Consider the following 25,048-nt stretch of genomic DNA (forward strand, 5'->3'; position numbering starts at 1 on the left):
GAGTTATAGATCATATTATAGTTACACCTACTCGTACATAATTTTACAAAAACTCCGACTTCACTTTGAAATGAAGTCCAAAATTACCATGTGCGTTTAGAACAAAGCAACAGCAGCAAGTAGTAATGGTGCTGTGAACCATAAAGCAACCGAGTTGGAAGCAGCAGCACCTTCATAAGCAACTACTTGTGAAGGGGTGCTTTCGGCGCTTGGTGCAGAAACTTGAGGAAGTAAAGTTGATGTCTTCAAGATCGTGGTGTACTCAGTAGAATCGGATACAATTGATGCAGAAACTGAAGTTTCTACGTTAACTTGAGGACCAACAGGGGTTGGGATAGCTGCAACCCAAGTAGATGAAGCTGGAGCTGGGGCAGATGGCTGCTTGGCAACTGGAGCAACTGGAGATGGAGCTGGGGCAGATGACTGTTTGGCAGCTGGAGCAACTGGAGATGGAGCTGGAGCTGGGGCAGATGACTGTTTGGCAGCTGGAGCAACTGGAGCTGGAGCAGATGACTGTTTGGCACCTGGGGCAGCTGGAGTCTCAGTTTCAGCAGGTTTGTGGTGGATTGGAACAACAACAGCTGAGGCAGTCAATGGACAGTAAGTGGTGTAAACAGTACTAACATCGGTAACACAAACAACTCCTGTAGTTACAGGAACTTCAGTACATTTGTTTTCTTTACAAGATGTAATGGTTACGACAGTTGTGCCAATGTCTGTTACTGTGCTAAAGCCAGCTTGACCATGAGCAACGGTTGTAATAGGGGCAACAGCAGATGATGGTGGGTTGGCGACAACAGCAGATGATGATGGGTTGGCGACAACAGTTGAGTTATAGTAACCAGATGGGCCAGCATCAACTGATGATGTTGGGACAACATCTTCAGTGGTTTGAGGAGCAGGAGTTTGATCTTCACTAGTTTCGCTAACAGTGGTAGATTGTGGACTATCTGCGGTAGTTTGTGGGCTATCTGTGGAAGTTTGTGGGCTATCTGTGGAAGATTGTGGACACGTGTTTGCATTCAAAGCATTTTTGACTTGAACAACAAAGTTTTCGCCATTAGAATTAGTATTAATCCAGGCCCCTGAAGCGTCCCATAATGAAACACCTCCGAAATGTGGGTCGCATTTGATTTGGTTGATAGTCTCACTCAATTTTTCAATATCAACGTATCCGTTGACGTTTCCAGTAGCTGGTACACCAACAAATAGTTCCATATTTGGATTTGGTGCTGATTTGGCAAAGTTTGACCAGGTATCATAGTTGAATTGGCCATCGACTGAGCAATAATTGTTGTAAAATTGAATGAAAGCATAATCAACTGGAACATTGGCTAACAATGTTCCAACTTTTGTATCTGGGTATGGGCATTGTGGTGAAGCAGATAAGTAATATTGTTTAGATGAATCCTCGCCGAATTTGTTTCTCAAACTCAGGGCCAATTCTGGGTATCCAGTATTTTCACCTATTTCAATATCAAAGTCGAAACCATCGACAACAGCATCATCAAATGGTCTTTCATCATCACCTTGACCTTTACCAAATTTGTTCCACAAAGTGTCGGCGAATTTGGTAGCGTCGTCGGTATTTGCAAAACCATATTTACCAATACCACCACCAAGTGATAAAAGCACTTTTTTACCCGAGGCTTGACAGGCCTTGATATCTTCACCAATTTGTGGGCAGTGCAATAAACCAGAAGCGAAAGTAGCACCACATTGGTTAGCAAAATTGACATTTGTTGGATCTGGAAAATCATTCAAAAAAGATAACAATACTACGTCAACGTCAGATTCTTGGCAATAATAGCTTAATCTTTCTTGTCCTCCTGCACCGTTTTGACCCCAGTATAACGCAACTTTATTTGAAGCAGCTACAGTTGAGACTGCTGCAGCTAATAAAGATAAGATAGTTTTGGATAACATTAGTTTCTTTTGTCTGGGTATGTCTTTTTTTGGTTTTTTTTTTATTTAAACAAATATCTAAAGAGTGTAAATGGTTGGAAGAAGTACTGATGATATAAACGATAGACTGTACTTGCTATTCAATAAGAAAAGAATGTCGACTTGGTGAGATCAATAAACAGATGCTCAAAAAACACTATGAAGAAAAAGTGTGAAAAAGAAGGTTTGAAAAAGGGTTAAAAATAATGAGACAGGAAATATAATACTTTTTATGGGAGGGGTTTTTTATATGACTCGGGACTAATAGATCCACACGGGTTTGATTGGATCCCCCAAATTAACTAAAAACAGTTTAGTTGAGAGAACAAAACATTCTAAATAGCCTTTTATTTGTTTTAGATGATGGGACTAGATTGAAAACTTTGATTTACTTGTTAGAGTCGCATGTAACGTTCATTAAAAACAATTAGAGAGAAAGAACAAAAAGAATAGATGCATATATTGAAGTAAACAACGCGTTAAAAAGACATCTTTTCTGCTGAATGCGCTTTCTGTATTTGGTGTTGCTATTTCCTTTGGGGGAGAGTGGTTATGAAGGGTTTCGCGGAAAACCGAACTTGTCTCAAGGCAATATAAGCATGGTGCAAACAATTTTTTAAGGTCAAACCATTGAAAGTAAGAAAATGCAAACATCTCAAAGAGCAAAAGAATCCGGGCTTAAAATAATAAAGGGCGAAAAATTTGAAGCCAAGGAAGGGAAAATATATAAATGGTAATGAAGAGAGGGTACTAGAGAATCACATGGAAAGCACTGTGAAGGCACTGTGAAGGCACTGTAAAAATATAGAAATACCTTTTTTTGAGATATGGAGAATAATTCAAAACAAAAATATTCCACCATGAACAAAAAAGGCCGTACAAGCGGCATCGTTTCAAGTGGGAAATAGAAAGCGTAGGGTGGTGAGGGGGTCAAAAAATTATCTCATCGTTTCGTATATAGTATCGCACCTATTTTCGACCAATAACAACATGAATTACCGTATTGCATTTTTATGCATGGTACATAAAAATAGGTTAGGACCACATTTCATCATTGAATACTCTGAATTCATTTTTTTTGACGTGGTTTTTGTGGTGGGTCTAGTGGACTGGAAAAAATAATATTGAAGCACCACCCTATTTGAACTCTGGGAAATGAAGAAATTAATTTAGGGCAACAACAACCGTCCTTGTCAATAGTAAATGGTATTACTTTGCTATTGAAAAAAAAAGGCATTATTCCATCAAGTTCGGAAATAAGTATAAACCTTTTAGATAGCGCAAAATATGTTGAGCAGATGCCTCGAAAAAGAATATTGCCTACAAACCCGTGTTTGTGAGTACCTGTCAGAATTACATAATCTTTGCCTCGAAATTTATTGATGCGCAATATGGTTACAGTTTATATATTTGACAAGTAAGCATTGATTGCAATCCCTGGTGAAAATTGAGCATTCACTCCATAATCATGCTGTTTTTTTCTTTTAAAGTTATATTCGGGGGAAATTGATAGTAGGAATACAATTGAATCAAACTCCATGAGGTTTGTATGTCTCGAGCAAAGTAAATCAAATCTGTTGCTTTGAAAAGTTGACCTCAAAATGCTTTCAACCATAAGATATGTCAGTTGGTAGCGTCATCATTCGTGTTTAAAAAATTTGGTGTGGCTGGTAACTGAGGGGGAGGGGGAGGGGGGAAAGGGAGTTGAGCCATAGCATCTACTGGCAAAAAAAAAAAAACTATCAAATTCTTTCTGGTTTCAAAATTGCACCCGTTAACCTGTAACTGATTTCAATGGACTATGGACTACGTGACACATCTCAATCAGAAGAACCCGTCATTAGCGACAACTTCGAGGTATAACCTTCGTTATACTCATCCTGTGAAGTACTATGATTTCCATGTTTATTATTTTGCACATAATCAGAAATCTTTTCAAGAGTCGGAAAAATTGAGACAGAAATTACTAGACGATTTCCCTGATGCATGTTCTGATGGGTCTATACTTGTAAAGAAACTACCACTGGACAAAATTATTGGACCACATCCTACGCAATTTTGGGAAGCCGATGTGTTACGGCCGGAGGTGTTTATACAAGTATTGAGCTGGTTTCAATTAAATCATGGTAATTTGTCAGTATTGATACATCCCCAAACCGGTGATGATATTGAGGATCATTTCAATCGGGCATTGTGGTTAGGCGATAAACTACCTTTACTAAATATTTTTCCAGCTAGTGATGGAAGAATTCCCGAGTTTGGTGTTAAGAATGGGAAAAGAATTAAAACAAACGAGTTTGATGATTACAAAACTGTCTGTTAAGACCTTTAACGCTATATTTTGCACACATAGTAACCATGATTGCTATCCTCTAAACATTACATTGTATAATCTTGTATCCACATACCCGCATACTTGTAGCTACTTCCAACAGGCTTGGGCTTCTTTAAGTGTATCATGAGCGATCTCGCTATAAAGGAATAAAGATTTCTTCTCTTTTTTATTATTTCTTTTTTCATTTCTAGGTCGCACTTACTTTTGCACAGACTTGTAAACGCATAAAAATCTTTCTCATCTCTCATCTACTTAATTTAAACCTCTTTAGTCCGAAACTGGGCAATACAGAGGTTGAGAAAATTTTCCAAAAAAACTACAAAAGGTAAATGTAACCCCCTAGGACTTGTACTTTGATTTTACTTTTCTTCTGTTAATATATAGAAGTGAGACAGTTATTCCACCAGAAGGCCGGGAATTACTATCGTTTTTTTTTTTTTTAAGGAAGAAGGGAGGATACCAAATCCTCAATAGGCAGTTATACTAGTTGTTGTTTGTTTTTGAAGATGGCTCGATTATCGTCACAGGGTAACAATGCAATCATTTATCTATCTTATGCATTCATGTTAGCTACTGGATTATATTTAGCTTGGAAGTTCGCCTCAAAGTCCCTGTTCCTTTCATCGAACGGAACTCAACGTGGTATTCCATTAGCTTTGAATTTTATTGCTTCAGGTAAGTAAATAGCTGAACCAAAGAGGAAGGAGAAAGAAGGAAGGAAGGAAGAGAAGGGGAGAGGAGAGTGAGGAAAATGGGAAGATTAGTAGCATTGGCTGTTTTGAGTTTCATAAGTGCATGTTCTTCTGTGTTGAGCATTCCCAACCCCCTTCTCTTTTCCTTTCCTTTCCTTTTCTTACTTTGTTTGTGTTTGTCTGTGATTGTTGTGATGGTTTGATACTAACGCTTTCTTTAGCTATGGGGGTTGGAATATTTGCTACTTATGCTGAAATTGCAAACATCTCTGGATTGCACGGATTGTTGGTATATACTCTATGTGGATCGATTCCGATAATTGGCTTTGCTGTTTTTGGTCCTATTATCCGTGAAAAGTGTCCCGATGGGTTTATATTGACAGAATGGGTGAGACATAGATTTGGGATAATTACAGCTTTGTATTTGTCGTTTTTCACTTGTTTAACAATGTTTTTATTCATGATTGGAGAATTGTCAGCAGTAAGAGGTGCTATTGAGACTTTGACTGGGTTGAATGCTCTTGGAGCTGTTATTGTTGAGTGTGCTGTTACTACCATTTATACTTTTTTCGGTGGCTTTAGAGTTAGTTTCATTACTGATAATTTCCAAGGTGCTTGTGTCTTGATCTTGGTGATTATTTGTGCTTGTGGGTTTGGATCGTATATTGAAATCGATACGTCAAAAGTTGGTCCTCTGGGATTATTGAAAGGTAATAAATTGGGCTGGCAGTTGATCTATATTTTATTCGTTGCTATTGTTACTAATGATTGCTTTATGTCCGGGTTCTGGTTGAGAACTTTTGCAAGTAAGACAAACAAGGATTTGTGGATTGGATGTGGAATTGCCAGTTTTGTTACATTCATTATCACGACATTGATTGGTACATCCGGATTCTTGGCTGTTTGGTCGGGTGATTTAACAGTAGGCGATGAACAGTCATATAATGCATTTTTTATCTTATTGGTTAAAATGCCAAGATGGTTAGTTGCATTTGTGTTGATCTTTTGTATTGTTTTATCAACGTGCACTTTTGACTCATTGCAATCAGCAATGGTTTCAACTATATCCAATGATGTTTTCAGGAACAAATTACATATAAACTGGACTAGAGGTTTGGTTATTTTGATTTGTATTCCAATTGTTGCTTTGGCTGTGACAGTAGCCAATAACGTCTTACAAATCTATTTAATTGCTGATTTGGTTAGTGCTGCAATCATCCCTGCTGTGTTTTTAGGGTTGAGCAACAAATATTTCTGGTATTTGACTGGCTTTGACGTTATGTGTGGTGGTTTAGGCGCATTACTTGGAGTCTTCATCTTTGGTACTGTCTACTACCATTCAGCTAGAGAAGGTGGTAAATTATTATTAGTTTGGAACGGTATTTATGATCCCGAAGATTGGGGCGCGTTTGGTGCCTTTGTTGTTGCACCGGTTGGAGGAGTGGTGATTACCATGATTGTAGTCGGTGCAAGAATCTTTGGTCTATATATATGGTCCAAACTTACTGGTGCCCCATTCACTGCATTAGAGAAATTAGAAGAAGTTTTATATGTCGAAGACCATAATTCAGTCGTCGACCTGGGCGACGATAACAAGAAAGCTGCTGTTTCTGATGATACTCAAATAGACTCGTTTGACTATAGTCGCGAAGTGGATATCGATAGAAAGAGTGTATAGAAAGGTAGATTATAGATTAATAGAATGAGAGGGGATAAGAGATTCATCACCTGGCTGCTTGTCAATAAGAGATGGAAGAAAAAGGGGGTATGCCCTGCGACACTATCGAGCGGAGCGAGATAGTGGAGCACACTGACATTATCGAGCAGAGCGAGATAGTGGAGCAGCACTTTGTAGCTGCCACCAACACTATCTCGCTTCGCTCGATAGTGAGTTGTAATATCTAAAAATTGTTCCTATGCAAAGTTTCGAACCCACGAGGTTTTGTGGGGGGGTTTTTTCTGCCAAGAATAAACTGAGGGCATCTCAAATTTATCAGATATCAAAGATAACAGATTAGATCATCGGCTAATACCAATAGAGTCAGCAAATCCGGACAAACCCCTCCCCCAATAATTTAACAAGATGATTGCTCAAGATGTGTCCCTTTTCAAAAGGATGTCTCAATGCATTACGGCCATTTTAATAGTGCTTTTATCAGGAGGGACGATTTTTGGTTTTGCAGCTTTAAAGCCAGTATTGATTCATTCTGGAATATATGAATCCAAATGTGATATTCGCGATAAGTTAAATAATGACTCCAATGGTGTTGCCAAGTGTATTGAGCAAGATTTGAAATTGAATATGTTGTTCACTGTTGGTGCTGTGTTGACCAATATTTTTGCATTACCCGTGGGGAAAATCTTGGATGCTTATGGACCTCAAATAAGCGGACTCGTTGGTGCTTGCTTTTTGTACTTGGCTTGCTTTGCATTCATATTTGCTGATGGGTTAATTCAATTGAGCCATAATTGGGGTCACTTGGTTGATCCTTATATGTTGGGTTATTGTTGTTTAGCATTGGGTGGACCATTTGTATTCATATCTAGTTTCCACTTGTCGAACGCATTCCCAACGTATAGTGGTACAATATTGGCCTTAATAACAGGTGCATTTGACTCCTCGAGTATTGTGTTTTTGTTCTACAGGTGGGGGTATGAGTATTTTGACGGAAAACTTGGGCTAGAGAGTTTTTTTGCAATATATTTACTGATTCCTATACTCGTTACTGTTACTCAGCTAACATATATGCCAAGAGAGTCATACCAAACGTCAAATGCACTTGCACTTTGTGTTGATGGTGATGATGACAATTCAAGGTATGCGCAGTCCCTGCTTGACACAGAAGATGCTGAAACTACGCCCAATATGAGCGATGGAGAACAACAACAACAACAACAACAACAAGAAGAAGAAGAAGAAGAAGAAGAAGAAGAAGAAGAAGAGCTGTTCCACGTACCACAAGACTTGAGACGTCGTGATTCCGTTGGAGATGCTTTGAAACAACCATATACAAATGAAGGTGATAAACTTTATCTAGTTGAACATAGTGGTGGTATTTTTGGGATATTACATGGCTATTCGGCACAATATCAAATTCAAACTTGTTGGTTTGTTTTGATTTGCTTATTCAGTACAGTGCAAATGTTGAGAATAAATTATTTTGTCACCACCATTGATAGTCAGTACCAATTCATCTTTGGATCTCACTATCTCGCCAAATCTCTCAACAAATTTTTCGACTTGGCTTTGCCCTTGGGTGGAATTATTAGTATTCCTTTTATTGGACTTTTATTGGACAAGTTTTCAACAGTTTCAGTCATGATTGTGTTATTGACCATCTCTGTGTTGGTTGGAATCTTGGGTCTATTTTCAAACTATGTTTTGGCTGTTGCTGGAGTTTGCTTATTTGTTGGATACAGATCGTTTTTCTATACTGCAATTTCCGATATTTGTGCAAAAGTGTTTGGATTTGACACTTTTGGAACTGTTTACGGATTGTTGATGTGTATCTGTGGTGTTCTCAATAGCGGTCAGGGAATTCTTGATGAATTGACTCATACAGTCTTCAAAATGAATCCGTATCCTGTTAATATACTGCTAGTTTCAGTGACAGCCATAGTCGGACTAGTTACTGTATGGTATATCCATACTGAAGCTCAACGATACAAGATGAAGAAAAACCAGGCGAAAAAACAGAGTCCATTTACAATCATATAGAGAGCTACAGAGATTTAAAAATCACCACACAGGTTTTTGGTCTTCCTCCTCCTCCTCCTCCTCATCATCATCATCATCATCAAAGCGGATAAAGTCAGTGCTGTTCCACTATCTCGCTCTGCTCGATAGTGTAGGTACGCCTGTGATGACCACGAATAAACTCATATAAACTTAACTCAACCATGACAAAGTAAATATTCATGCCGTACATTTCAAGTGAAAAAAAAGAAAAAAAAAAGAAAAAAAAATTATTCAAAATTTCTTTTTATCAGTTTAGAAGAGAAGAAAAAAAAATAATCAAGCTTTTTCTTGATCTTTTTGACATTCAGATTAGATCGAGAAGAAGAATATTGATAGCACAAAAGGTGCTGGTGGTGGTAGAAGAGGTTAGGTTATCGTTTTTTTTTCTTTCTTTTTTTTTTTATATATATATCTTGTATGTGATATGAACAAGCTGGTTTTTGAAAAAGGTCAAGTAAATGGTTTGAACGGTATTCAGTTATTTTGTTTGATATTATCACTTTTACCATTGACAATTGCTTCGACTGGGGACAGATTACCTGAATTTCAAACATGTTTAGCTGATTGCAAATGTGATGAGATTCCCTGGAAATTAAAGAGTAGCTTGTGGTCGTGTTCATCAAACTGTAATTACTTTTGTCAGCAAACAGTGACTGATATACGACAAGCTGAACGATTACGTATGGTTCAATTTTATGGGAAATGGCCATTTCGACAAGTTTGGGGAGTGCAAGAGATATTTTCTAGTATGTTTAGTTTGGGCAATTTTTATGTTAATTGGGTCAACTTTTGGAAGATATACAAACAGTATAAAAAGAACCAGGCTTTTGGACATAAGCTTATGTATAGACAATATTTGATTTTATTACTTGTTAGTTGCTGCGGTTGGAGTTTTAGTGTGATTTTCCATATCAAGGATACTTCATTTACTGAAATTTTGGATTATTTTGGTGCTTTTGCTATAATATTGTCGAATTTGAATGTTATAGTAGTGAGATATTTTGGACTTTATTTTGTCAACAATATGTGGAAATTGAAGGTTTTCCATTTGGCATTGGTTATGTTATATTTGTATCATGTGATTCGACTATATCGTAGTTGGGACTATGAGTACAATATGAAGATCAATATGATTGTTGGCTTATCTGCCATGGTACTATGGATAGTTCATTCACTTCAAGTGGCGAGGATTTTCCGAGATAGTTTTATAAAGTATCACAACTCTGTCTTGTATTTGCACTACGAGACAAAGATATTATGGAAGATGGGTTATATATTTATATCGGATGTGCGGCTAATTCCATATATACCCATAGTCAACAATTGTGTATTATTATGTGGGATAATGTTGGAGTTGAATGATTTTGAACCGTGGTTTCGGTTAGTGGATGCGCATTCGTTATGGCACCTTTTAACAATAGTGCCTAATTTAATTTGGTTTGACTGGAATATCTGGGATATTGAATTGTCAAAAATCATAGAAAAGAGATAATATAGAGAAAAATTAAAGGTGTGATAGAAATAGATTAGAATTAGAGACGTTATTACTATTATTATTATTTATTAATGTGGAATGTTGTTCGTAACCTATGTCTATAAACCGAAAAATGCAGCAACGATGTAAAGAAAATGACAGCACGTACTCACTGGGTGTTGGTAGTAACTCGTAGCTATATATATATATATATATATATGTTAGTGGGAAAGTTTGATGGGACACTTCTTAGTAATGTGAATTGCAAGGAGGTAGGAACAAATAACCCTATTCAAAGTGAAATAAAGTAATGAAAATGAATTGGTAATACCGGGAATAACGAAATGAAAGAAAGTTGTTGTTGTTATACTCGCTTGAGTCTGAGTCGCGAGCGAGGCTATTCTTAACTCATACTATGCTAATAGGTCTGGACTTTTCCTTGACTAGACTTCTTCTCCGCTTAAAAGCGCGAGATATTGCCATGAGCATAAATATACATAGGATAAGAAAAAAAACTCTTAAAGTGTTATCTATTCCAAAAATGTGTTCCTTATTGAAAGATAGTAATTTTTCAAAAACTCCTACTAAACAATTTTCATGTGCACTTCCTTCACTCATGGAGTAGAATTGATGTTCCCTGAGTAAGTATGTATCTTGTGATGGGTGGGGGATCATTTTCCGAAATTGGTGAGACTTCTATTGAAATGTACTGATTATTGGGAAAGGGAGTTTGGGATATAGTAATAGCAGAATACAAGAGTAGATAGTAATGGGAGAACGATACGGTTTATGAAATGGTCGAGAAAAGATTAAGAAGCATTTTCTGTCCATATATATATATACATATACATATACATATACATATACATATACATATACATATACATATACGTATGTACTGTGGATTACACTGAGACCCACTTGCATGATCTGTCCTCAATCAATCCTCTTCTCATCAAACTAAATTTCTAAAAAAAAATTGTAAAAAAAATCTAAATAATGTATTTTGATGTGGTGGGGGCAAAAAAAAAAATCGAAAGAATAAGCAATATTCATAGTTTGTTAAGTTTTTCTTGTTTTAATCGCAACAGGAGACACGTATGTGAGATATAACCATGGAGAACTAGTAAGATTTGATAACTGGTTATATTTGGTATCTCTGTTCTAATAATAACAACAAAAAAAAAAAAAAAAAAAAAAAAAAAAAAAATATAAAAAAAAAGTAGAGATCTACAAATAATGTAAAGAGTAAGATGATCAGTAAAATAAAAGAAAAAAGGGATACACTTGGAAATAGGATTATTTTATGAATAAGGGGTAACCAAGTAAGGAAAGAGAGCAAAGAAAGGAGAGGGGCTAGGGTAAGTGCATACTACTTGCTAGTACCAGTAACTTCTTGATTGATTTTCTAGTTTTTTCGCAATCGGTTGCAGGTTAAAAAAAAAATCTTTTAATAAATAAATTACATACATACAAGAGAGAAGGAAAGGAAAAAAAAAAAGAGGTTAACTTGTAGCGTACATGAACTTTGCTGTTACTAAATATTGACATCTTTCGAAAATACTTTTCCTACCTTCTTTGTCAAATATAACAACAAACCAAAGGATAGGAAGGACAAAAATTGAGCAACAATAATAAAAGTAAGGAATTGAATTATTTATAATTTTATTGAAAATTGACGTTAAATAAGCGAGCTCTAATCTATTAATTTCTTGTTTACAAATTAATGCTTTCAAATTACTAAGAATTTCATCCCCCTTTTTCCATACACACACACTCACATACACACTCACATACACACTCACATACACACTCACATACACACTCACACTGACACATACACACTCACACTGACACATACACACTCACACTGACACATACACACTCACACTGACACATACACACTCACACTGACACATACACACTCACACTGACACTTACACACTCACACTGACACATACACACTCACACTGACACTTACACCTAACTAGCTTAAAGCCATGTAGCTTGTTACAACATTATCTCGCTCTGGTCGATAGTGTCAGTACCAGTCATTTTTTTTTTCCCACGCCCAGTGCTCTTGATACTTTTTATTTTTATCTTCAGTCAAAATTGTAAACAAAAGATTACAAATCGGTAATTCATTTAACCTTTTTTAGACCACAAACAAACAGATCCATTTCAACAATAGTATTTACTATTGTTGTCCTCTCCCCCCTGGAAAAGCATGCCAAGTTGTCCACAAAAAAAATATCATTTCTAAAGTAGTGACAATTTATTGCCAGTGAAAAAGGGATGGGTAGCTTGTCAATGATTGATGTTCTTCTTACTTTCTCACTCTCTCTCGTGTAAGAGGGAGAGTCCTGTAAAACTGTATGCCGAGATTTTTAAGCTTCTATGCAAACTATTTTCAATTTCATTTTCAATTTCAAAACGAGTAGTGTATTGCCACAAATTGCCAATATGAATTTCATCTACTAAATAGTATTCTTGCCGAGGTGCGTAATATTTGACATTCTTTGAGGCTTGGTGGGTTTGTAATCAAATATATTAATCTTTCAACCAAATAAAGAAAAGGCAAGTTGTAGGTTAAACAGGTGATAAAGGAAAGTATTGCAATATTTTTAATCAAACAACATTCTCGATCTCCTTTCTTTTTTTTTTTTTTCTTTTCTTTTTTTTTTTTCCTTTTTCCTCTCTTGATAGCTTTTCTTTGGAAGAATGTGCTACACTTTGGCGTTTGGTAGGAGAAGTGATTAAGATAATACAAGTAAAGCTGAGTCTCCTCCTCTCTTATAGTCAATTGCCTATAATAATTGTATTTGTTAATGATTCCTTTTGCGTTATCTAATGTTGAAGTCGTGTATCCATGTACAATTTGCAGCCGTTTTTTCGTTTTGTTATTCTTTTTCAAATTTAAGCCTTTTTAATGGTTGGTTTATGTTGAAATAGTTTCTAGTTTCATTCTTTTCACTAGTGGGATGCGTTATTGACTAACTTTCTTTAAGACTACTCAAATTAGTCATTGAACTTGTGCAATCTACATTTAGTAGTCTAAAATCATACTAAATGATTTGTAGTGATAAATCTGAGAACTTTGACAAGAATGGATGCGAAAAAAAAAAATGGTTGCGAAATTTTTTTCCTGCAAAGCAATAATAAAATGAAGTAATAAGTTTATGCGAGTTAAACATGAGATTGTTATAAACTTCTATATTGCAATTAGCTTCGCGATTTTCTTTTTTTTTTTTTACTTCACAGACTAAGGTTTGTTTAAAGATGGAGCTCTCTGAATAATCATTGGAAGCAACTTTAAAAAAAAAATTAACAACTGTACTCCCTTGCGGGGAATCGAACCCCGATCTGCTCGGTGAAAGCGAACCGTGATAGCCATTACACTACAAAGGAATTTCTTGAGAGTTTTGCACAAGCCTAAAGTTGCAGTGAAGATCAAGAATCAAAAAGAAAAAAAAGTTTTCCTTACTAACACACATGAAACTAAAAAGATTTTATTGATAATATGAATACTACAAATATCCTATTTAGTAGGTATGCAAATATTTTGAATCGTAATTTTCTGGCAATATGTATAACAAACATCCCTTATCAATAAGAGCGATTTATCAGCCAAACTACACGACATTATGAGTCTCTTTTCTCCTAATTTTACTTCACATGTGAGTACATTGCAAGTAAAAAGCCAGCTACTCGAGAACTAACTATGTATTTTAATCACTCCTGGCCCAAAATCCTCCAGATACGCACATACATAGGTTTAGCTGAAACTCAATACGACACTATCGAGGGAAGCGAGATAGTGGAGTAACACTTGGTAGCTTATTGCAACACCATCTCACTCTACTCGATAGTGTCCTTTATAATTCTGGATTTCCAGCCAAAAAAAAAATTAAATTTCTCCCTTGCGGGGAATCGAACCCCGATCTGCTCGGTGAAAGCGAACCGTGATAGCCATTACACTACAAAGGAAATTGACGAAGTTTTATTATTAGTAGCTTGATATATAAGTGTTTTGGAAAATATGTAGACACTATTGAGCAGAGCAAGATAGTGGAGCACAGTGACTGCCATTGTGTGTCTTACTTGTCTTTTAAAAATTGAAAAGAATGCATTATGGTATATCAACAGGGTCTCATTCCTCTGAATCAATTGGACAAGATTAAGCATTTGCAAAATTGGGATTTTCGTTTCAGAGGTTTTTATCATCAACAGTTTATTGATTAAAAGTCAATTTTAGCTAGGAAATAAAGATACCTCCTTTTCTTTTTATAAAGTATATTAAAAATACCTCTATTTTTATCATTCAGAGGTCGAAAACTAAATACTTTCATGATTATCCAAAGTAAAAAGGTTTCGACAACCATGCAATTAATACCTGTTCTCGTTCTATTTAATTCTATTTTCATTTTTTACGTAATTGTAGCTTTTTCCTTATTATCCTCAACAGCCAAATCTAATTTCACTGCATCATCATTAGAGAAAAAATCAGTGCTTGGTGTTGAAGCCAAGTTCTTGTTACTAGCATTGGCATTATTTGTATTGTGTTGCCAATTCAACAACAGGTTCGTTGTGTCTGTTCTATTAGCTTTATCAGGAGTGGAGTTGTTAAATGCTTTATATGTGCTCCTATCAACCAACTGTTTCAACTCTTCATTAATCTCAGCATCATCATCAATACCAGCATCACCATCACCTCCAACAGCTTCATCGGAATGAAGTTGTGTAGACAAGTAAGGAGAACTAGGCATGTTTACTAACAGCTTGTCATTGCGTGATTGTCTAGATGATGCTGATGATGATGATGATGTGTTTGGCCTTCTTTTGATGTTGACGCTAGGATTCTGGTCTACGGGAGTTTTGGAATTGGGACTGTTCTGGTCTCTAGGTGTTGGTTGCGAAAAGAAGTTCATCCAGTTGGTGTTGGCATCCTCATGAATGGACTGTAGCATGGCGTCAAACTCGGCAAATTCTTTTGCAGTAGCGGAAGAAGCAGCAGTGGTGGTGGTGGTGGTGGCGGCGTTCTTGTTGTTGATGGTGTTGATGGTTTGTGGAGGACAGTTTTCCTTATTTTCATCTTCATCATTGGCAATATTTATCACTCGAGTATTTAGTTTTGTTGCTTTTTTCGCGTCCAAGTCATCAACACCAATATTTATCACTCTTGTATTTGATTTGACAGCAATCATTGGAGGCGTTGCACCGGGCAACGGATCGATGTCGGTACTGGGTCCACCATAAACATTCAACTGGTTCATTAAGTCATTGTATTCGGGAGTCTGACCAGTTGGAGTTGGGTTCATGTGAAAATGATTATTCCCACTATGATATTTGTTTTGAATTACTTGATTGATAGTAGATGGTGTATGTGAAGGCGTTGGAAAGGTGGCAGGTGACGATGCCAAATTTTTCTTACTACTGGCTATAGTACTCAACGCCGATCTCGTCAAATGGTCGGCTTCCTCCTCCTCTTTTGAATTCCTCATTCTCAATTTTTGATTATATCTCTGCTGCTGATTATATTTCCGTACAACATGTTCCGGTCTCATGAATCCTTTATTCTTGTAGAATAGAAAGCATGCATTACAAAGTGGCCCATGCATGCCTTCGTAATGCTTCTTGTCAAATTCCGTAGCCCTTATCAATGCTGAAAAATGAGGTTTGTATTCCGTCTCAAAATATTTCCAAGCGATTGATGTTTGCGTGCGGCAGCACGAATTGATGCACACCAACCCGTGGTTTTCTGGAAGCTTTGAGCTCGATATTGTGTGGGTGCGTTTACTATCCAAATCTTCTGGAAGTTCCGGAGGCGTTTCTTTGTTCACAAAAGGTGGCTGCTGAGGCGTATAGGGCGATGTTGCATCATAGTCTTCATCGTCTTCATCTTCCTCCTCCTCCCCATCCTCCCCCTCCCCATCCTCCTCCTCTTCTTCTTCTTCTTCTTCAATATGTGTTTTTTGGTCTTCACCAGCCTTGTACTCTGGATCATCTGAAGAATAAGTTTCTTCGTTTATTGGAGATGAGGCCATCGTCGGGGTATTTACAAACATAGATCTGGTACGCACAGCGCGTTGAGGAAGTAGTTGTGAAGAAGTGAAAGAGCTCGACTTTGGTTGTGAGTGTGGTGGTTGCGAAACATTTGGATAGCGCTTCTGCCTTTTCTCGCCCTTGTCAAATACAACCTTGTCTCGATAGAACGATGCCAGCTTAAATCTGTTTTCCACATTTTCTCGATTATATCGCAAAGTGGGATTTCTATCCGCTTGTTGGATATCATGAATGTTTGCATATGAGGGTAGGGATAATGTCCTAGTTGCTTTCGCTGCCGGTATGAACGAAGAGACACTCAGCAGCAATGCATCGTAGGGTCTTTTGCGCTCAACTTGTAGTGTAGTGTGTGTTGTATGAAGGGGATGATGTCGACTTACCTGTTGCGGACGTGGCTGCCGCTGCTGTTGTGAAGAGTTGCGCATTGCTGCCATTGTTGTTGTTGTTGCTGCTGCTGTTGTTGTTGTTGCAGATGCCGTTGCAGATTGTGCCGCCTCGATTGTATGTAACTTTAGTCTAATTTCCAAGGTCAACGATGCCGAATTGCCCTTTTTGCCAAATAAAATATTCGCCGAAACGTTTTGACAAACACGGCCAGGTATTAGACATGACTCATTGCTGGATAAAAGTGATGAGAACACGCCATTGCTCACAAATGGTTCATCGGGTTGTTCAGTTATATCTTTATAGTAAACTGCGTAATCTTCGCTCTGGAGCTTGAAGTTTTCCAGATTCGTTTCAAGTAATTGTTGGATACAGTTTTTCAACTCAAAAGCACCCAAGGTGATCATACCGGGGGTTTCACCTAGCGAAGACTGGATAGGAACATCAACGGTCTGCACTGGATATAGCTGAGACGATCGTGATAAAAATGTAGTCAGATTGTTATTGAACGAATATAGTATCTTAATTTGCATCTGCTTATGAACCTCATTGCGGCTACTCATGGTATACAAAAGGGCAACCAATAAAACTTGTTCAGTTTAGTTGTTGAACACAGTTTTGGTTTACTGGTGCTTAAAAGGTCTGCTTCAAGGTCAAACTTTTTTTTCCCCCCTCTCACTCTCTCTCACAGTCTCTCTCACTCTCTCCTTTCAGTATAGAGCTCAGTTGTTGTGGATTGTGGAATTTGACTTGCTCAATCGTAAGAGATGTAATGTTTATATTTTCTTTTTTTCACTAAATTGATTTACTACTTGCTGAAGCAATGATGAGGAAAGAAAAGAAAAATTGAAAACGCTCCTTCCCTTTTTTTTTCTTCCCGCCCCAGCTGTGAATTCTCACCTACAAAACCTGGTACCCTTAGTAACTCTCCCCACGGCTTATGTGTCGTGTTTTTCCTCTAAACCTTGCCAGCTATTTAATTTGGTTTACGTGATTTAATCAAAACAACGCGCCGCGATGCGTGGATTCCTTTCATTTTCCTTTGTCTTGATTTTTTTGTTTCTTTTTTTTCACAGCTAAAATTTTACGAGTTCTCGTGTCGAGCCATCTCGCGCGAATGGCACAAACTAGTATTTTTGAACAAAAGTCTCAAGAGGGTTACTTTATGTGTTAGCGTCAAGAAATTACTCTGTATAATCCTGTGCTTACTAGGGTATTAGTGTCAAGATATTATTCAATGTGTATTAATCGCAGGATATTACACTCTATGGGTATGTATTTACAGCAACACTATCGAGCAACACTATCGAGCAACACTATCGAGCAGAGCGAGATAGTGTTGTAACAAGCTACTAAGTGATGACAGCTAGTGTGCTCCACTATCTCGCTTTGCTCGATATTGAAGCAACTTTTAGTAGACACTATCTCGCTCTGCTCGATAGTGACGATAGTGACGATAGTGACGACAGTGACGACAGTGACGACAGTGACGACAGTGACGACAGTGACGACAGTCTTCAGTCCATGCCAATGATTTGCTTAATCTGTTGTATATTCTTTTGAGCCATCTCTTTAGCATTGTCGCGACCTTTGTTACACACCTTATCGAGGTATGCCTTATCGTTCAACAACTCATCATACAATTGTCTCTTTTCTTTGAATTCATCAATGATCAAATTGGAAACATAATCCTTTAACGCCTTGTGGTCTTTCAACACTTGGAGACTGGCAACTGTCTCTTCAATCGACTTGTCGGTTAGACCCGACACAATACTGATTAAGTTCGATACACCTGGTCTCGAAACGGGATCAAAGTTCCAAGGTCCCTGGATGGAATCAGTCGTAGCTTTTCTCACTTTACGAAAAATCTCATCTGGCGTATCAGTAACGTACACACAACCAGCTTGAACAGGATCCGATTTCGACATCTTTTTCTCGGGGTTTTTCAAACTCAATATCTTCTTAGCTGGAGTTAATAGCGTTTTTGGTATAGGGAAGAAATCAACTTGGTAAAAACTATTGAATGCTCGTGCAATGTTACGGCATAATTCCAAGTGCTGTGTCTGATCGTCGCCTACCGGTACATGAGTAGACTTGTAAAGCAATACATCGGCCGCTTGCAAGACGGGATAGCAAAAAAGTCCTGCTTTAGTTGCTTCAATCACCGTGTCATCTAAAATAGTACTATTCTGTGATTGCTGTGCTTTCAGTTTCCACTGAGACATGCGGTTTAACTGGCCCATACTTGTCAAACACGTCAAGTACCAATTCAACTCCAGGTGTTCGGGGATAGCAGACTGAAAGTACAAAACACATTTCGAAATGTCTAGTCCACAAGATAGCAAGCTCGCAATAGCTTGATGTCGAAATTCTTTCAATTGAGAAGCAGGCTTCTGTACAGTAAATGCATGAAGATCTGCTATCCCAAAGATAAACTCACTATCGGGATTTGTATCAGATAATGTGCGCCAGCTTTTGACTGCACCAAGGTAATTTCCTAAATGGATACGTCCAGTCGGTTGAATCATGGAAAACACACGCGAGTGTGATGGAAGTGTCTCGTATACGCCTACTTGTTGTACACTGGGTACCTTTTGCGTGGTGGTGGTGGTGGTGGTGATATACCTCGCATTCCTAGTAATGGCCACAATTCTCCTCGAAAGCATACTTCTGCATAAAATCGGGCCGTATTTGTAAACGCTTTGAAGCTATTTTTTTCATTTTTTTTTTTTCATTTTATTTTTTTCTTTGATGTTGGTGATGGTTGGCTGGTTGGTTGATTGATTCTTGATAAAAAGTGAAAGCCATCCGCTTTTATTATGTCTATTAGATAAAACCGTAGTTCGTATACAAACTTTACATATTAACAAAACTCAACAATTAAACCTGTGCTCCACTATCGAGCAACACTATCGAGTAGAGCGAGATAGTGTTGTAACAAGCTACTGAATGTTGCTTCACTATCTCGCTCTGCTCGATAGTGTCCCACCTCCCCACCTCCCCAACTCGCCTTTTTCGTCTGCCAATCTTGTTATTATTTCACTACGAATTGCGATTGTTGAGACCTCAAGTTGCGTTGTTCATCTGCATAGCTACTGTTTGTAGCACCATTGGGATTATCCATTATGAATCCACCAACAACATTATTTGTCTGTATACCATTTTTCATTAGCCTTCTCTCCAACTTCAAACGCTGTAATTCTCTCCATCTATTTAATTTCGAGTATTCGTGTAACTTGAACCCAAAAACCCGAGGAACATAAGTATCTTTCAGATGCACCGGGATCATGTTTGGGAAATTTTGGAAAAACATAGCTGGGAATGATGTACCAAAGTATGCACCATCAATAACAGAATGACGTCCGGATTTTGGGTTGTACAAGTCCTCACATTTTGAGCAGTATAACTTCACGCTCGCCATTCGGGGCTGATCGTTTAAGCCTATTGGTAGTAGAGGGTTGAGCTGACAGTGTACTCTTGGACAATAACCGAAATCGCCATTTCTAAATTTTTCAAACATCTTGTTCAAACCTCGAGTTGTGAGGATGTACCTTGCATGGATCAAGCCGTATAGGATTCTCGCATTGTGTTCCAAAACCTCCCTATGTTCTTCGGGCTGTGAGTCAATATCAATAACATCGGTTATTATATCTATCAACGTGGGTAATTTTGTCACCTCCTGATTCAAGCCTGTCAAATTGAACCGATCGCGTATATATTCATCATCGATATCGCAAAAATACTCATTTCCCTTAATCCCTAAAAAGGAGTCTATCCAATACTCGGTGAAATCCGAACTAGAGTCGGTAACGTATTCATCGTTGGCCATCTTCTTTTCAGCAAGTACAAGCAACAAGCAACCAAACCTGTAAATCCTTGTAAATCTTTGTGGAAAAAGTAAAGAAATTATTCCTTACCCAAAGTATACCAGAGTGAATCCTTTCTGGACTCAATAAAGACAACCGATTTTGTAGTCGGTTTGATACCCTATAAGGTAAAAAAAAAAAAAAACCTCAATTGATAATCGAAAATTTCCGCTGGGATAGAATCGTGAGTTAATTAACAAATTTTTTCAACCAATCTTTTCTTTTTTTAGTAACACCATCAAGAAACACTCGAGAAACACTATCGAGAAACACTATCGAGCAGAGCGAGATAGTGTTGTAACAAGCTACTAAGTGTTCCTCTACTATCAAGCGACACCATCTCGCTCTACTCGATAGTGTTGTAACAAGCAAGTGAGTGTTGCTCCAATGTCGAGCAACACTATCGAGCAGAGCGAGATAGTGTTGTAACAAGCTACTAAGTGTTGCACTATCGAGCAACACCATCTCGCTCTACTCGATAGTGTTGTAACAAGCTAGTGAGTGTTGCACCACTATGTTGCTCTGCTCGATAGTGTCTACTGAGTGTTGCTCCACTAACTCACTCTGCTCGATAGTGGAACACACTGACTAGCTAAAGGATATAGTAATTCCATATATCGTACATTTTATAATGAGTGAGTCTCATTTGAGAGAATCAAGATTGATTTCTACCAGATGACTCTGTATTGGTAAGTAAATAACTCTAGCAAACCAAACAAAGATACATAATTCTAGCAAACCAAACAAAGATACATAACTCTAGCAAACCAAACAAAGGTTGCGTTTGTCTTGGTTTTTCTTAAAAAAAAAGAGCTTTTTGCGAATATCGGCGAGGCTTGTAGAGAGAGTCGTTGAGGGTGTTGTAAAAATGGGAGCTTACATTCTATAAGTTAACGGGATTTTAAAAGATTAGTCTGTGCTGTTGAGCGACACTATCGAGCAACAGTATCGAGCAACAGTATCGAGCAACAGTATCGAGCAACAGTATCGAGCAGAGCGAGATAGTGTTGTAATAAGCTACTGGGTGTTGCTCCACTATCCAGCAACACTATCGAGCAACAGTATCGACACTATCGAGCGACACTATCGAGCGACACTATCGACACTATCTCGTTCTTCTCAATAGTGGAGCAGCACCGACTAGCTACACTCTTTCATCTATCTACACTCTTTCTCTATCTACACTCTTTCTTTATCTACACTCAAAAGGGTTTGATTGCACCACTATCTCGCTTCATAGTGGTGCCAGTGGTCACCCCCTCTCCCCCATACACGCTTTTATACCCTTATTCAGACCCACTACCCTATGGCAGCTAGTGTGCTCTACTATCTCGCTCTGCTCGATAGTGCCGCTCGATAGTATCGCTCGATAGTGTCGCTCGATAAAAATCGAAAAGCACTTTACGTGTTGAGAAAAAAACTTGTAACCAAAACCCAATATATATATATATACTCAGAGACTATAAGCTGCTCATGAGAGGCTTCCCCCCTGCAGTAGATATATTGGTTTCAGGATGAGGTTTTTAGTTCTACCGCTGGTATTTCATGGTGGGGAGATACACTGCTTGGATATAAACAAAGATAACACTGGCCTCATTACTGGTGGAAAGGATCACTGTATAAGTATTTGGAACCTATTGGAATTGGTCGAAGTCGCTAAATTGAAAGCTACATCTTCAGAGATTGAGTTGAAACAAAAAGTCGAGGTCATTAAACCTATTCATCACATTAAATGCCACGACTCAACAGTCACGATGTTGCGATGGTTACCAAACACGATAAATAAATTCATATCGGGTTCTAGTCTGGGGCGTATCTACTATCATGATCTCAGAGACGACAACAATTCAATACACAAACAGATATACCCATTTAATGAAAGCACCGCTGCTCAATTGAAGCCTGTGGTTGATTTATCTGTCTCCAGAGACGGAAGATTAGTCGCTTGGAGCACATTGGATGAAAAGTTATACGTCTACGATGTAGAGCAAAACACGTTCCAGGAACTAAGCACGCCGTCTCTGGAGAAACCAGTAATACAAAGAAGTTTGGCATTTAATGGCGTTAGCAACTATCTTGTCTCCATTGGAGATGATACTCAAATAAATGTATTTCAATATGAATACGATTCAACATCATCATCAAAGCTATATAAATTTAGACTCATAAATAAAATCTCAAAGTTGTTTAGCAAAAACCCGTTGAATGTCAAGTATAAGAGAATCTCATGGTCCCCCGATGGAGAGTTGGTTTCGATTCCCACTGCAACAAAAAATCAAACATCATTGATCTCCTTATTATCCAGCTCCAAGAATTGGGCAACAAGAGCAAGCTTAGTCGGACACGATCTAACATGCGAAGTTGTTAAGTTTAATCCTCACTTGTACTCGGAACGAGAAAAGGAGATGAACAACATCTACAATATTATTGCCTCAGGTGGCTTGGACAGAACCGTAACAATTTGGAATACGTCTAAAACAGCCCCTATTATGATACTTCGCGATGTGGTTGATGCACAAATTTACGACTTGGTATGGACAACAACAAATAGCTTGTTGTTTTGCACATCAAGAGGTAATTTGGGAATATTGTCATTTGATGAAAATGAATTGGGATTCAAAGTCAGTAACAAAACATTGGAGAAACTCAGAACAATGCAGAGAGATTTGATCAAGCCAATGACTTATAGGTACGAATTTGAGCAGCCTAGTGGAAATAGGAAAACGTTAGCACCTATCGAATACACGGATCAAAAAGACGCCGTAAGTGCACTAGCTCAAGTAGAAAGTACTCCTGTTGAAAAGGAAACCACTGAACAAACCAATACCGAGAAGAAGTCTAGTGCAGTAAAGAAAGGCGAGGTTGAGCCCGAGGTTTTAACTGCTTCGGAACCATCCACAGAAACAATCATTACCACCACCACCGCCAGCACCACCGCCAGCACCATTACTCCCATCAATGAGCTGAAAAATCTTCTGCAATCACCACCATCACACCGCTTACAGGAAGGAAAAGCTGCAACAGAAACAAAACCTATCCAAGCTCTTCGTAATCAGAAAGTCACAACAAAGAACGGAAAGAGGCGAATCCAGCCAATGTTGATATCAGGCAACAGCTCCTCTACAGTTTCGGGGCTTCCCAAGTCATCATCGTCGACATTTTTGTCAATGCCATCAGAACTGATCCCAGCATCTGCCAATAATGCCAAGTCATTAATGGAGTTTAACAAGCCATCATACTCAGTAAGCGAGGAATTGAACAGGTCGAAAAGAGTGCGATCAGAGAATTTGTTGAATGGCAATAATGGATCACTTAAAAAACCAAAACGAGAAATGGAGCCTGTGAAATTCATAGGATCAGTTATCACCAATCCAAATACATCCTTTTCTAAGGTGCGTTTGGCAACTCCTAAAGTGAGATTTGGGTTTCAACTTAAAAGCCAAGATGATGATAGTAATTTTTATACTTTTGACGTTAAAAATGGATCAGGAAATGAAGCAAAACCTTCAAGAGTTACGTTCTTCAAAAAGGAGAAAGAAATATGGTGTGATTTTGTGCCCAAGTACATCCAGTTGGCAAGCGAAGGTCATAAATTTTGGGCAATAGCCACAATTGACGGTCAAATACTCACATATTCACGTGTATCAGGTAAAAGATTATTGCCAACCATTATATTAGGTTCCCCTATTCTGTTTTTGGAAAGCCACGGAAATTATTTGATGGCAGTTACAAGTATTGGAGAGTTGTATGTTTGGGATATGGTTAAAAAGAAAAACGAAGTTACTTGCTCGATAAGTGCATTGTTGGAATTGAGTTCCAAGTTCCTGGACGATGGTCTTTCTAGATCCGACAACATAACCATGTGTGCAATAACATCACGTGGTATTCCTCTTGTTACGCTATCAAATGGGTCTGGCTATTTGTATAATCAAGACTTGGAGGTCTGGCTAGTAATCACCGAATCGTGGTGGTTGTTTGGGTCGTATTACTGGGATAGTGTCGAGGACGGGAAAAAGACTCCACAAACTCTCAATATGTTTAACAGTGAAGAGTCGATAATTGAGCTTTTGGAGCATAAGACCAATGAAGAAATCTTGAGGAAAAGAAGGTCAGGAAGAGGTAAATACTTTAATAAGATTTCAAAAAATATGATTATGAAGGAAGGATTTGAAAGTTTGGAAAACACCATCTCGATAAGCCATTTGGAAAATAGAATTTTGTGTTGCGAGCTACTTGGCGAGAATAAGGATTTCCACAAGTTCTTTAAAACATATGTGCAAAGAATATGTGAGCTCGGATTCAAGGCTAAGCTTTATGAAGTCTGCGACGATTTACTAGGCCCAATTGACGACGACCAAGTGGGACAAATAAATGGCGCGAGCAGCAATTGGGACTCTAAAATATGCGGATTAGATAGAAGAGAACTTTTGAAAGAGGTGATAACTTTATGTTCGCAATTTAGAGATGCTCAAAGAGTGCTATACCATTTCGGCAAAAAGATCGGATTGATAGATGTTGATGTTAGTGTTGATGATCAATTATAGACTAGTC

The 25,048-nt window shown here is 38.0% G+C and overlaps 5 protein-coding genes across 5 annotated transcripts; 2 read left to right on the forward strand and 3 right to left on the reverse strand. All coding sequences in view use genetic code 12, as the record gives it.

Annotated features, from left to right (window-relative positions):
* Window positions 1–96: 96 nt before the first annotated feature.
* Window positions 97–1,926, reverse strand: CHT2 (GPI-linked chitinase CHT2; the record flags this gene model as incomplete). Its single annotated transcript, XM_049325226.1, has 1 exon — window positions 97–1,926. The coding sequence occupies one exon, from the start codon at window positions 1,924–1,926 to the stop codon at window positions 97–99; it is 1,830 nt and encodes a 609-aa protein (XP_049179009.1).
* Window positions 1,927–3,745: 1,819 nt separating this feature from the next.
* KGF56_003851 (uncharacterized protein) lies at window positions 3,746–10,202 on the forward strand (the record flags this gene model as incomplete). Its single annotated transcript, XM_049325227.1, has 6 exons — window positions 3,746–4,258; window positions 4,786–4,954; window positions 5,193–6,641; window positions 7,119–7,623; window positions 7,726–8,605; window positions 9,144–10,202. 6 exons carry the CDS (start codon window positions 3,746–3,748, stop codon window positions 10,200–10,202), a joined length of 4,575 nt encoding a protein of 1,524 aa, XP_049179010.1.
* A 4,409-nt stretch (window positions 10,203–14,611) lies between these two features.
* On the reverse strand, window positions 14,612–17,164 carry KGF56_003852 (uncharacterized protein; the record flags this gene model as incomplete). The annotated part of the gene is made up of 1 exon (XM_049325228.1): window positions 14,612–17,164. One exon carries the CDS (start codon window positions 17,162–17,164, stop codon window positions 14,612–14,614), a length of 2,553 nt encoding a protein of 850 aa, XP_049179011.1.
* Window positions 17,165–18,148: 984 nt separating this feature from the next.
* On the reverse strand, window positions 18,149–20,460 carry KGF56_003853 (MSW1; the record flags this gene model as incomplete). The annotated part of the gene is made up of 2 exons (XM_049325229.1): window positions 18,149–19,301; window positions 19,697–20,460. 2 exons carry the CDS (start codon window positions 20,458–20,460, stop codon window positions 18,149–18,151), a joined length of 1,917 nt encoding a protein of 638 aa, XP_049179012.1.
* Window positions 20,461–22,011: 1,551 nt separating this feature from the next.
* On the forward strand, window positions 22,012–25,041 carry KGF56_003854 (uncharacterized protein; the record flags this gene model as incomplete). The annotated part of the gene is made up of 1 exon (XM_049325231.1): window positions 22,012–25,041. The coding sequence occupies one exon, from the start codon at window positions 22,012–22,014 to the stop codon at window positions 25,039–25,041; it is 3,030 nt and encodes a 1,009-aa protein (XP_049179013.1).
* Window positions 25,042–25,048: the final 7 nt, after the last annotated feature.

This window comes from Candida oxycetoniae (assembly GCF_023343755.2).
Source record: "Candida oxycetoniae strain CBS 10844 chromosome Unknown scaffold10, whole genome shotgun sequence".
Lineage (NCBI taxonomy): Eukaryota > Fungi > Ascomycota > Pichiomycetes > Serinales > Debaryomycetaceae > Lodderomyces > Lodderomyces oxycetoniae.